The sequence below is a fragment of the Calidris pugnax genome, unplaced genomic scaffold (genome assembly GCF_001431845.1).
Source record: "Calidris pugnax isolate Ruff unplaced genomic scaffold, ASM143184v1 scaffold281, whole genome shotgun sequence".
NCBI lineage: Eukaryota > Metazoa > Chordata > Aves > Charadriiformes > Scolopacidae > Calidris > Calidris pugnax.
In genome coordinates this window covers 689,518-703,437 of record NW_015091028.1, presented here as the reverse complement: position 1 = coordinate 703,437, position 13,920 = coordinate 689,518, and the positions used below count along the sequence as shown (strand labels likewise).

At 52.4% G+C, this 13,920-nt stretch overlaps 1 protein-coding gene across 5 annotated transcripts in view; it reads right to left on the bottom strand.

Annotated features, from left to right (window-relative positions):
* Positions 1–13,502, bottom strand: part of LOC106896232 (H(+)/Cl(-) exchange transporter 5) — a 36,793-nt gene extending 23,291 nt beyond the window's left edge. The window contains exon 1 of one of the 5 annotated variants that reach the window (XM_014956034.1): positions 13,393–13,502. In XM_014956034.1, coding sequence (XP_014811520.1) covers positions 13,393–13,396 — 4 coding nt within the window. In that variant the 5' untranslated portion in view covers positions 13,397–13,502. Of the gene's footprint in view, positions 1–1,708; positions 2,308–4,229; positions 4,250–6,553; positions 6,692–8,839; positions 8,863–13,392 lie in introns of those variants that run through there. The other 4 variants (XM_014956035.1, XM_014956032.1, XM_014956033.1 and 1 more) reach the window with 4 other exon arrangements.
* Between the last annotated feature and the right edge of the window lie 418 nt (positions 13,503–13,920).

Below are 13,920 nucleotides of genomic sequence, written 5' to 3'. Positions count from 1 at the left end.
CTACATTTCACATTGCCACACGCCAGAAATGAACACCAATTCCCAGCAGGGCATCGGAACTCAACTGGAAAGACATTCAAATGGGACAGCATTACAGTGGCAGGTTCTTAAAAGAGAAGTTTAGAAAACTTTGCACAGCCGGGCCCCACGGGGGAAAATCCTTCTGTAAGGGCTCCTGCACACATACCCTCTACCCCTCAGTCCCTGCCTGCTGGAAAAGGGCTCAAACTGGGTTTTTTTGACTAACCAGCTGCCAGCCACAGGCTTAACCAAGGCAATAAGACCAACAAACTGTGAGCATCCACCCTAAACTCCAGAGACAGCCCCTGTCACAGCTGCTGTGGCTCAGGTGCCCTGTATCCTGTCACCCAAGACCCGTCATCTTTCCCCCCCTCTTTTCTAGAGAAACTACAAAAGCACAACCTCTGAAAACATTACAATAAACTAAGTTGGAAAAAAAAAAATCAGGTCTCAGCCTCAAAAATAGGTCTTGCCACCTGAAAGTGGGAATCTTTTCATCTTTGCGAGAAGCCAGGCTGTGTTGACTTTTCTCTTGCAAACATTTTTCAAGAGAATTACAGAGGAACCAAATATGCAGCTCAGCCTTATTTCAGGAAGGGAAAAAGGCAGCCAGCATTTGCAGGGTATGAATTACACACTCTGCAGAAAGCACTTCCTATTACACATTAAAAAAAAAAGCCACCACACAAAAAAAGTCTTGGCATTGTCCGAAGTGACGCACTGGGCTCTTCGCTGAGCCTTGCTCTGTGGAACACGATGTGACTTAACTTCTAAGCCCTGTTTATTCATTAAACTGGTGCAGAAGACACCAGTAAAGAAAGCACTGAGCTCTGGCCGAGGGGAACTGGGTGTTGGGGAAGGCACCGCGTAGGGTGCTGCCGCGGTAGCACCGAAAGCACCAGGACGGGGGGGTGAGTGCAGCCCTCCCTCAGCCCCCAGGGAGAACCAGAGGCACGAGACACTGGGGAATTCAAAGCTGCTCTTTGCCAGCTAACAATAAAAATCATTACATTTCGTTCAAGTGCTGCAGTGCTCCTCCAGAAAGCTGCTCCCAGGGTGCAGGGTGGACACCAGCTCCCAGAGAACTAAAGAAACTCTGTGCTCGTGTGTCACAGTGCTTGTCTGCACCAGAACACAGTTTTGTAGGTATTTTCCAGTGAGTCTGCATGTGTGTGCAGGTTTAAAATAGCTCTGTATTCACGTGTTCGCTTTGCACAAGAAGCATAAATTCGTAGCCCTGCCAGAGGCTGTCCCTCAGCCCACACGGGCAGCCACAAGTCCCCATCTGAAGAGCAGAAACTGGAGCAATGTCCCCTCCTGCTCGCCCCAAATCTGTTCTCATTTAGAGTTTTCAAGCCCAAACCCACGCCAAGAAGCACAGCACCCTCAGTCGCAGCAGAGCCCGGGTGACACCCAGGATGCAGCACAGAAAGGACAGAGAAGGTGATAATTCAGTTCCGAGTCCTAACGCAGCCCCCGAGACACAGGTTTAAGTCACTTTTCTTACTCTTTGCTCCCTCTATGGGCAAGCGATGCCTTTCCAGGCTACACCATGAGCATCAAAAAAACAGACTGTTCTCCTGCTTATCTATGTTGTTCATTTACCAAAACACTTCATCAGGCAACGACTGCTTCTTTCCTACCGGGTCGGGCACTCCCCAGGACGCCCCAGCAGCAGGGTACGTACCGCAGGGCTCCTGCTGCCCCCGACGCTTGCGTGAGTGAAAAGCCATCCTCCTCCAGCTCCCGTCCTCCTCCTCCTCCTCTGCCTCCTTCAGCCCTCGCTTTTCGAGCAAAGGGAAGGAAAACCTGATGGGGTCCAGCCCCGCGACGCCTGGAAGTGACTCAGATGCCAGCACTGGCGAGGAGGAAGCCGGAGCACCCCGCTGCCGGCAGAGCCAGCCCCGGCCACGATGCTTCAGCCCTCGCCGCGCTCTTCCATCAACACCAGGCGCTCCAGGCTTTTCTCCCCATTTCATGCTTCGACGTCACCAGTGCACCCAGTGAATCAGCTCCCCCAGCCTGGACACAGCACCCATCCTGGTGCCACTGAGGTTGTCCCTTCCTCTCTGCAGCGGGAGGAGTGGGGCCGGTGAGCGGTGGCACCGGCACCATGGCATCAGTGAGCGCTGGCACTGCCACCACCAAGCCCCCGGCCCGCGATGTGGGGCTCGGAGCAGCCCTTCCAGCTCACAGGTCTGTCATTCCCGAGCCAGAGCCTCACAGAAGTTCCTGCAGCATTTTCCCCCGGCTCCACCAAGACCAGGAGAACACAACTTCAAAAGGGCAGGGAGAGATCCTGCCTTCAGGAGCCACCGCTGCCGCGGGGACGGAGCCAGCTTCCACCCAGCGGCTACGGGATGTGAAAACCCACAGCCTGCATCACAAGACCAGTCTCTTTTTTCCAGAGATCAGCAAACCTCAGCTGAGCTCTGACAGCTCAGGGCGCTTCCTCCTCCTCCCCAGCCCCACAGCATCTCATCACGGGGGCAGAGATCCCTTCCCACAGTCACCAGATCCAACGGGACACAAACAAGGAGGAAAAAAAAAAAATAGAACAAGGGAATTGTAACTGAAAAACAAACAAAGGGAAGGAGAGGAAAACATCATTTAGCCGTTATGTCAATAACCAGGTACCTGGCCCAGAGCCAGCAGAGCAGGGCTTTCCTGCAACATTCTCACTCCAGGGGCTCACCTTGCCCTTAAAAATAACATTTCTCTTCCAGAGCAGAGGATGTTACTCCACGAGAGACAAACTTCAGAGCAGACCTAAGTGAGCTGGTCTGGATTTCACGGTGTCTCAGCCCTGGAAGCACATCACCCTGCCAGGCCTGGCCCCTTGTGCAGACTCTGGGTGAACTACAAGAGGGCTGGGAACGCATCTTAAAAAAAAGAAAAAAAAAGAAAAAACAAACCAAAACAAAAAAACCCACCCAAACAACCAACCCAAAAGAAACAAACAAAAGAAAAACCAACCCAAAACCCAAACAAACAAATTGTCATTTCCTCTTTAGCTGCTAAAAGCAATCAAAGCAGAGTATGTACAACACCGCAGGCTGCATTCACAGAAGAGCTTGAAAACAAGCCAGGGTCCAGCCACCAGTGGAACCCTTGAAAGTACCATTTTGTAGCTTTATAATAGAGATATTTTTCTAAGTCTTCCCTGCTCCAATCCCCTGTGCTGTCTGAAGTGACACCAGCCCATCTCCCCTATCCCTTCCCACAGTCACCAGATCCAACGGGACACAAACAAGGAGGAAAAAAAAAAAATAGAACAAGGGAATTGTAACTGAAAAACAAACAAAGGGAAGGAGAGGAAAACATCATTTAGCCGTTATGTCAATAACCAGGTACCTGGCCCAGAGCCAGCAGAGCAGGGCTTTCCTGCAACATTCTCACTCCAGGGGCTCACCTTGCCCTTAAAAATAACATTTCTCTTCCAGAGCAGAGGATGTTACTCCACGAGAGACAAACTTCAGAGCAGACCTAAGTGAGCTGGTCTGGATTTCACGGTGTCTCAGCCCTGGAAGCACATCACCCTGCCAGGCCTGGCCCCTTGTGCAGACTCTGGGTGAACTACAAGAGGGCTGGGAACGCATCTTAAAAAAAAGAAAAAAAAAGAAAAAACAAACCAAAACAAAAAAACCCACCCAAACAACCAACCCAAAAGAAACAAACAAAAGAAAAACCAACCCAAAACCCAAACAAACAAATTGTCATTTCCTCTTTAGCTGCTAAAAGCAATCAAAGCAGAGTATGTACAACACCGCAGGCTGCGTTCACAGAAGAGCTTGAAAACAAACCAGGGTCCAGCCACCAGTGGAACCCTTGAAAGTACCATTTTGTAGCTTTATAAAAGAGATGATGTTATTTTTCTAAGTCTTCCCTGCTCCAATCCCCTGTGCTGTCTGAAGTGACCCCAGCCTGTCTCCCCTCCTGTACAGATGGAACTACACCCCCAGGTAAGCCCATACCTGAGAAGTTTTCACACCATCACCATTTTCCACCTTCAGGTGCAGGACATGACATACAATATCTTCAGGGAAAAATGACATTTCCTAAAACATGTTGCGATCAGCAATGGCTGGATTCCCTCAACAGCACACAAATCACTTCACAGAAAGGTTTAGCAGCTCAATTAATACTATCAACGTGCCTTTTGTCATTGCATTTTAAGTGTACGGTCCCAAAAGCATTAATTAACCTACCTTCACTCCCCACCAGCCTGATTCTCTTCTGAAAAGCAAACAACTGCTTCATCCTCCAGCATCACCCGCTTCTCCCTAGGCTGTCCCTCAGCCCACACGGGCAGCCACAAGTCCCCATCTGAAGAGCAGAAACTGGAGCAATGTCCCCTCCTGCTCGCCCCAAATCTGTTCTCATTTAGAGTTTTCAAGCCCAAACCCACGCCAAGAAGCACAGCACCCTCAGTCGCAGCAGAGCCCGGGTGACACCCAGGATGCAGCACAGAAAGGACAGAGAAGGTGATAATTCAGTTCCGAGTCCTAACGCAGCCCCCGAGACACAGGTTTAAGTCACTTTTCTTACTCTTTGCTCCCTCTATGGGCAAGCGATGCCTTTCCAGGCTACACCATGAGCATCAAAAAAAAAGACTGTTCTCCTGCTTATCTATGTTGTTCATTTACCAAAACACTTCATCAGGCAACGACTGCTTCTTTCCTACCGGGTCGGGCACTCCCCAGGACGCCCCAGCAGCAGGGTACGTACCGCAGGGCTCCTGCTGCCCCCGACGCTTGCGTGAGTGAAAAGCCATCCTCCTCCAGCTCCCGTCCTCCTCCTCCTCCTCTGCCTCCTTCAGCCCTCGCTTTTCGAGCAAAGGGAAGGAAAACCTGATGGGGTCCAGCCCCGCGACGCCTGGAAGTGACTCAGATGCCAGCACTGGCGAGGAGGAAGCCGGAGCACCCCGCTGCCGGCAGAGCCAGCCCCGGCCACGATGCTTCAGCCCTCGCCGCGCTCTTCCATCAACACCAGGCGCTCCAGGCTTTTCTCCCCATTTCATGCTTCGACGTCACCAGTGCACCCAGTGAATCAGCTCCCCCAGCCTGGACACAGCACCCATCCTGGTGCCACTGAGGTTGTCCCTTCCTCTCTGCAGCGGGAGGAGTGGGGCCGGTGAGCGGTGGCACCGGCACCATGGCATCAGTGAGCGCTGGCACTGCCACCACCAAGCCCCCGGCCCGCGATGTGGGGCTCGGAGCAGCCCTTCCAGCTCACAGGTCTGTCATTCCCGAGCCAGAGCCTCACAGAAGTTCCTGCAGCATTTTCCCCCGGCTCCACCAAGACCAGGAGAACACAACTTCAAAAGGGCAGGGAGAGATCCTGCCTTCAGGAGCCACCGCTGCCGCGGGGACGGAGCCAGCTTCCACCCAGAGGCTACGGGATGTGAAAACCCACAGCCTGCATCACAAGACCAGTCTCTTTTTTCCAGAGATCAGCAAACCTCAGCTGAGCTCTGACAGCTCAGGGCGCTTCCTCCTCCTCCCCAGCCCCACAGCATCTCATCACGGGGGCAGAGATCCCTTCCCACAGTCACCAGATCCAACGGGACACAAACAAGGAGGAAAAAAAAAAAATAGAACAAGGGAATTGTAACTGAAAAACAAACAAAGGGAAGGAGAGGAAAACATCATTTAGCCGTTATGTCAATAACCAGGTACCTGGCCCAGAGCCAGCAGAGCAGGGCTTTCCTGCAACATTCTCACTCCAGGGGCTCACCTTGCCCTTAAAAATAACATTTCTCTTCCAGAGCAGAGGATGTTACTCCACGAGAGACAAACTTCAGAGCAGACCTAAGTGAGCTGGTCTGGATTTCACGGTGTCTCAGCCCTGGAAGCACATCACCCTGCCAGGCCTGGCCCCTTGTGCAGACTCTGGGTGAACTACAAGAGGGCTGGGAACGCATCTTAAAAAAAAGAAAAAAAAAGAAAAAACAAACCAAAACAAAAAAACCCACCCAAACAACCAACCCAAAAGAAACAAACAAAAGAAAAACCAACCCAAAACCCAAACAAACAAATTGTCATTTCCTCTTTAGCTGCTAAAAGCAATCAAAGCAGAGTATGTACAACACCGCAGGCTGCATTCACAGAAGAGCTTGAAAACAAGCCAGGGTCCAGCCACCAGTGGAACCCTTGAAAGTACCATTTTGTAGCTTTATAAAAGAGATGATGTTATTTTTCTAAGTCTTCCCTGCTCCAATCCCCTGTGCTGTCTGAAGTGACCCCAGCCTGTCTCCCCTCCTGTACAGATGGAACTACACCCCCAGGTAAGCCCATACCTGAGAAGTTTTCACACCATCACCATTTTCCACCTTCAGGTGCAGGACATGACATACAATATCTTCAGGGAAAAATGACATTTCCTAAAACATGTTGCGATCAGCAATGGCTGGGTTCCCTCAACAGCACACAAATCACTTCACAGAAAGGTTTAGCAGCTCAATTAATACTATCAACGTGCCTTTTGTCATTGCATTTTAAGTGTACGGTCCCAAAAGCATTAATTAACCTACCTTCACTCCCCACCAGCCTGATTCTCTTCTGAAAAGCAAACAACTGCTTCATCCTCCAGCATCATTTGCTTCTCCCTCTCCCATAGGAGATGAAAGCTCCCTTCTTTGGTGACCAAGAGGGGTTCGGGGCTAGCAGGGGACTGGAGAATCGTCCCCTCAGGCTGGAGCAGGTGGACGGAGCCCCAGGACAAGGCTGTCACTCTTTAGCTGCTAAAAGCAATCAAAGCAGAGTATGTACAACACCGCAGGCTGCGTTCACAGAAGAGCTTGAAAACAAACCAGGGTCCAGCCACCAGTGGAACCCTTGAAAGTACCATTTTGTAGCTTTATAAAAGAGATGATGTTATTTTTCTAAGTCTTCCCTGCTCCAATCCCCTGTGCTGTCTGAAGTGACCCCAGCCTGTCTCCCCTCCTGTACAGATGGAACTACACCCCCAGGTAAGCCCATACCTGAGAAGTTTTCACACCATCACCATTTTCCACCTTCAGGTGCAGGACATGACATACAATATCTTCAGGGAAAAATGACATTTCCTAAAACATGTTGCGATCAGCAATGGCTGGGTTCCCTCAACAGCACACAAATCACTTCACAGAAAGGTTTAGCAGCTCAATTAATACTATCAACGTGCCTTTTGTCATTGCATTTTAAGTGTACGGTCCCAAAAGCATTAATTAACCTACCTTCACTCCCCACCAGCCTGATTCTCTTCTGAAAAGCAAACAACTGCTTCATCCTCCAGCATCATTTGCTTCTCCCTCTCCCATAGGAGATGAAAGCTCCCTTCTTTGGTGACCAAGAGGGGTTCGGGGCTAGCAGGGGACTGGAGAATCGTCCCCTCAGGCTGGAGCAGGTGGACGGAGCCCCAGGACAAGGCTGTCACTACCCCAAGGCTCCCTGGGCCGGAGGGAAGGCAAACACACAAACACACACAGGCTGAGCTGTTTGCGTTGGGCTGGTCGGGAACAATGGATGGGCTTAGAGAAACTGGGAAATCTCCCAATACAAGCCCAACACAAAGACTTGGATTGTTTTAGGGCTTGTTGGGTTGTTTTTTTTGTTGCTTTCTGACACGAACTCGCAGGGCCCCAGGGAGATGATATTCCATGCGTGTGACACCCTCCCGGCTGGGCAGCACGCACCTTCCACCAGGGAACGTCCCAGCAAACAAATCCTGGGATATTTCAGGTTTCCTGGGCACTTCTGCAGATGGGGCTGACACAGCGAGTTACCAGGGTCACTGCCAGGCACACGGACAGTCACAGCTGATGTCCCTGAGTCCACACTCCTATCACCTCCTCTGGAATAATCCATCATTCCACCTCACACCACTCAGCCCAGCCAAAAACATCAACCCCAGGTGGTTCCATCCTCAGCTCGAGAGAAACCACTCTTGGCTTCTGAATAAACGTGTTCTTCACACATGCTTGCCCAAAAAGCGCATCTTGTTCCAGCATTTTATTTGATTAAAAATCCCCCCCAATCATCCACCGCTGCTTACAGCAATGGTTCACTGCTGCAGATGCTTTACAGAAAAGGGAGGTTTGATTTTTCCCCTGTTCCACTGGGGCAAGTGTCTGTGACACCCCAAGTAATCGGTCTGTTCAGAGAGACAGGCTCCCAGAAATCCAAGGCTACACCTGGCATTTCCCAGTGCCTGCTCCTGCCTCCAAAGTCAGGTGCTGCTTAGCTCTCCTCCCAGCTCCCAGCCACACACCAGTGGGTTTACTGGGATCACAGACATCTCAGTGCTTTTCTCCAGAACTCCCTGCTATTTCGAAGAAGTTTTATCACACAGGAACGCAGTAAGTGCTGAGCACAAGTCAGGCCGCCTTGCTTTTGCTGGGTTGTTGCTTTTCCTCCTAAACTTTTTGTAATTTCTATTTTAACTTTTAGTTAAAAACCCAGAATGTTAGCTCAGCCCCCTCCTCCCTGGTCCTGAAGCATAAAACCACCACAGGAGTCTCTAACAGCCCAGAGCTTCTTCACAAACACTCCCAGTTCCTTTTCAGGTTCATGTTTTGACAGAAAGCAGCCCAACTCGACAATGCAGAAGACCAGATTTATCGGCAGTTTGTGATTGTACCACACAACAGACAGTTAAGGGGAATTTGCTGCTGGTTTTTAAGTTTTCTGTGTTTTCCAGACCAAATACAGTTCGCAGCAGTTTCTGTGCTGCTTCTCTGCCATTCCCACCCTCTTTGGAAAGGCAGGATGGTGACACTGCCCAGCCCGGCTCTGCAGGGGAGCATCAGCTGAGCTAGAGCCTTGTTTTGAAAACATACCTGTGTGGCTGCTCAGCGATGACTCCAAAGTGTCCACAGGCCATCCTCAGGTCAGCAAATCCGCACGGACACTCAGCCAGATGTCACTCCCTTCATCCGGCCTTCCCAGCGCAAACGGGAAGAGGGTGATTAACACAGGACCCAGCATGAACCAGCCAGAATAACTGCAGGGGGTTCTCAGCAGGGAGATCCCTCCCGCGTGAGGAACGGATCTGACATCGCTCTCATCCTGAGGACATCACCATCTTGGATGGAGACTATACAGCCACCTCCTGTCTAAATCTCTGGTCTTCAACTGGATCCCAACCCAAGCTGTCCTCATGGCCTGCTCCTTCCCAAGGAAAGCTCCAGGAAGCAGACCATCCCTACAGGCAAGGAGAGAGGCTGCTTCTTGGATGAGTTTCCAAGGCGAGGTGGCCACAGACCGTGATCAAGGAGCTACAGCCCAAGTCCGTGCTGACGAGAAGCAGAGAGAAGTCAGGGGCTCCCAGAGACACAGCAGCAAAGGTGCTCCAGGACCTCGCTCCATCCTCACCCTGTGTCAGGGTCCAGGGGGACCAGACCCGGCCCCACAGCTTCAATCTGGCAAGGTCCACCACGCAGCAGCTCACAGCAGCATCTCCAGATCCCACCAGCCATCATCCACCCCAAACCAAGGGGAAAAATGACTCGGAAACAAGATAAGATGATCTTAATACAGAAAAGTCTTCAAGGCAGCATGAAAACCAACAGTACCAGCCAAATGTGGGCTTTATTTAAAGCATTCTTTTTCCACTTCACGGTAGGGAAGCACATGGAGTAGATCCACTCGCCTCATTTAAACCCAGACACGCTTCAAGGCTCAGTAACATTTCTCAAATGAGATTCCTGATACTGTAATGGGCAGATCCAAGAACCAGTCTAGCAAGAGGCTTATATTCTCTCCCTTATTCCCCAAAATATATCACTGCACAGCCACACGTCACAGCACAGCCTGAAATTCAAAAAAGCACTTTGTGGTATCAGGTTAAGGCTTATTCTGGGGACACTGCAGTTCTGCTTCTTGCTCAACAAAGTAGAAAATGCCCAAATTACTGAAATACAGGTTACAACAGACTTAGGAAGGGATTTTCCAAGGCACAAAGAGAACGTAAAGCACAAAATCCTCGGTGAGAAAAGCCTCCTGAGAGCCTCCCCATCACGATGGGAAGGGGGTTACGGGAGGAGAAGAGATCCCTGGCAAGAGCTGCTGTGAAACCCCCGGGGACCTGGCTTTAATGAGCCACAGAGACACTGCCAGACTGCGGGGGGAACATCAGCTGGGACACCCCAAACACTACAAAGCAGCCAAGCCCTGAGTGCTGCCCACACAAGTCATCTTTCCAGCATCTCCCTCTCCATGAAACCCACCTGAGCTGCTCAGCACACATGATGTACCTGATTTTACACATTTTTTGGTCAAAGCAGCAGATTTCATCCCATCACAGACACCTCCCCAGGCTATTCAATCCAAAGGATACACGCTCTTTCCTTGTACAGTCGCTAAATGTTTGAAAAAACAAACAGAAGTTCCTGAAGAGGGAGGGGGGATAAAAAAGGCATTTTGGAAATCCTGAACTGCAGCCCGACAGGTCCAAAACCCGCTGCATTGAACCTGAACAAGCTGGCACACAAACAACAGGGCTGACTCGCTGACTGCAATACTGAAGCAGCTCCCGGGGCTCATTGAATTTCTGCAGATGGTTCAGCCTCCTACGAAACCAGGACGCCCATTCAGCAGCTCACCTCCCACCCTCCAGCAGAACCTGCAGCCTTCCAGTGTCCAAATGCTCTGCAGCTACCCAGGGCACCAGCACCCACAAAACACAGAGAGGTTTCCTCATTCCCCTTGGGAAAAGTGAAATTTGGCTGGAGATTTCAGCAGCTACGGCTGCTGCAATAAACAGCCCAATCCTCTACTGAACTTCCAGCCAGGTTCTCGGGAAGCACCTTCAGGAGTTGAGCCACAGCAGCCCCCCAGCCACAGCAGCCCCCCAGCCACAGCAGCCCCCCAGCCACAGCCTGCAGCAGAGGCACCAGCAGGTTTCAGGCCCTCCATTAATGGACACCTTCCACACTGTTTGCTATAAAGAGCTCTGGAAAAGGCAACTGCACACACATTTCATCAGGAGCCCTCCAATGTGCTGTCACGCAGCACTGAAGAGATCACGGGCACTAAGCACACACACAGAGGATTTTCCCTTTATGGATTAGGTTCCTTGGATTAGGGTCCTTTCGGTCTCACCTAAAAGCAGAAATGGACTGCTGCTGACTGCAGCACTGCTGCTTTTATTTAAAACCTTTTAGAAGTGATATTGTAGCAGGTATCATTAAAAAAGAAAAAAAAAAATCAAGGTTCTTTTATGTACCCTGTGTAGGTCCTGCTATTTATATTTCTTGAGAATTTTCTGCTTAAAGGAAAAACCCATGAAGAGACAAAAGGACTATAAAGATGAAAATCAGAGACATGATTTTCAAAAAGCCACCGGTTGCCTCCATCCAACAGAGGCACGTGTCTGGGTATTCTCCTCTCCCCTAAATCTACTGCCCGAGCACGGCTGCAGCCTCCCTCCTTCTGAATAAAACAGATACACCCACACACAGACAAATCCGAAGCTCAGTTGCTCGGCTGCTGAAATTCGAGCAAAAAAGAGCAGTACAGGGACAGAAGGAGCTTCCACGGCAGCCGGCTCTGTCCTGGAGACCCGACTCTCCCTGCAGCACAGCCACCTCTTCCTTCCCCCGTAACCCCAGGGGAAAGGTGTGCTGCAACAGCCGCCCGCCCCGGAGACAGTCGCACCCTCTCCTGGCCTTGGGAAACCACCGGCTGTTGAGGAAACCCCGGATGGTTTCACCCTAAGGATGCAGGGACACGCAGTGGACGTCCCACCCGCCAGGGCACAGCCATGCAGAGAGGGAACAACTAGGAAACACCACCAGCAGCACCGCAACGAGCCCCGAAACACGAGTGATGGTGTGTTCACACCACTTCCCAGCATCCAAGCATCGGCCTCAAGCCAAAAGCACTACACAAACATCCACAACGTGACGGCGATGGGCGTGCAGCACCACCAGAGTCCAAACCTCCTGGTTCTGTAGCTTCTGCCCAGGGCCCCTCATCTCCACGGCCTCCAGACACTGCCCAGGCCACCCCGAGGAGACGTGTGGGCCACCACGCTCAAGGGACTCCTTCCAAAAAGGTCTTCCCAAAGCCAGGGCTCGCAGTCCTTCAGAAGCAGGTGAAGCTGTGCCCCGTAACCAAGGGCGAGTTGTTATTCCAGAGGGAATAATTAAAGGTGTGATGTAAGATACACAGAACTATTCAAACCCACGCTGTCAGTTCCACACTCGGGCACTCCGACCTGAATCCAAACTCCTGGACAAACCCGCTGGATGAGTCTCAGACCAGATGATGGGGACGTCAGCCACAGCCAGCCCTCGCCTGGCTGCACACACAGTCTGGGGCACCAGCCGCCCCGTCGGACTTCATCTGTCCCCACAACACCCAAATGACTTGTGATATTACATGGATGAGCTCTGCCCCCAAGAAAACATGCTCAAGGTGAGGAATTTTGGGGGCAGCTTTGCCTTTTTTCACCAGTGACCAGATCCAGCTGTTGCCACCTTCCACACCAATGGTGGAAGAAGAAAATGAGGAAGTGTGGCAGTGGGAAAGAAATAATACGGGTGTTGGGGAAGGAGGAGGTGGACACAAGGCAGAGGAGCAGAAGAAGAAAGCGAGCCTTGAAGGCCCCCAGAGCTGCAGCAAACACCTCGACCCCAGGGAAGGAGGCCCCCACCGCCACACAGCCACGTCCTTGAAAATGCTGCCCCGAGGTTAAAAAAGAAGATTTGGGTGTATCACCCTGCACTTAAACCCCCCACAGCAAATCCAGGCAGCAGCAGCACATTTCTGGGTGCTGTGGAGGATGTTTCAGCAGCAGGAGGAGACCCTCCCCAAGCACAAAGCCACCCACCACCACAGCAGAGAATCATGGAATGGTTAGAGTTGGAAGGGACCTTAAAGATCATCAACTTCCAAGCCCCTGCCCCACTAGGACAGGTTGCTCAAAGCCCCATCCAGCCTGGCCTTAAACACTTCCAGGGATGGGGAACCCACAGCTTCTCTGGGCAACCTGGGCCAGGCTCTCACCACCCTCACAGCAAAGCAGTTCTTTCTGGAGAGCCACTGCCCCCCTGCACTGTCAGGCTTCCCCCGTGCTGAGCCCTGCCACCACCAGCTCGTGTGACTGACCCAAAAGCCCGCTCCACAATTCCTCCAGTTCCTCCCATTAAACCAGTTGTTCGTGAAGAGCAGCTCTTTATCCGGATGGCAGCAGCTCCCTGTTCTAATTACACACCGCCACGCGACCATTGCACAACCGGCTCTTTGCCGGGCCGGGAGCACCCAAAGGGACAGAGAGACCCCCGCTCTGCCCCTGGGGGCTCCAGGGGAGACAGACAGAAAGGAGAGTGGGTGCCGTGTCATCCCATCACCGTCGTTCACCCATCCTGATGACCAGAGCATCACTTACCCATCCAACAAGCGGGGTCGGTACCTTCTCCCCAGGCTCAGCTGCTCCTGCCTTCACTCCTGGAGCTGCTGGAGGAGAAACAGGGACTTGTTCAGGCAGGAGAGCAGCCAGGACCCACAGCGCCGAACTGGGGAGGGGGGGTAAGCACCAGCAAGGGAGGCTGCGGGCACCTCACACTGCTGACAGGAGTCCGGCCCCGGGAGCCGGGAATTCTCCCAGCTTCAACTTTTTTCGCCGGTTTTTTGCCCAAGCTGCCGGTCCCCACCTCCGGCTGCCACATCGGCACCTTCCCTCCTCCCGCCGCCACTGCCGGGGCGAGCGGCCGAGCCCACCCCGGGGCCAATGGCACCTCGGCAAGGCGCAGGGCGGGGGCCAGAGGCAGCAGGCCCCGCTGCAGGCCCCGCAGCGCCGGGACCCCCGACAGGCCCCGCAGCGTCCGGACCCCCGGCAAGGCCCACACCGCCGGGACCCCCCACACCGCCCGGGGCCCACAGATTCCCCGCTCCCGCCCCAACACCCCAGGCCCGC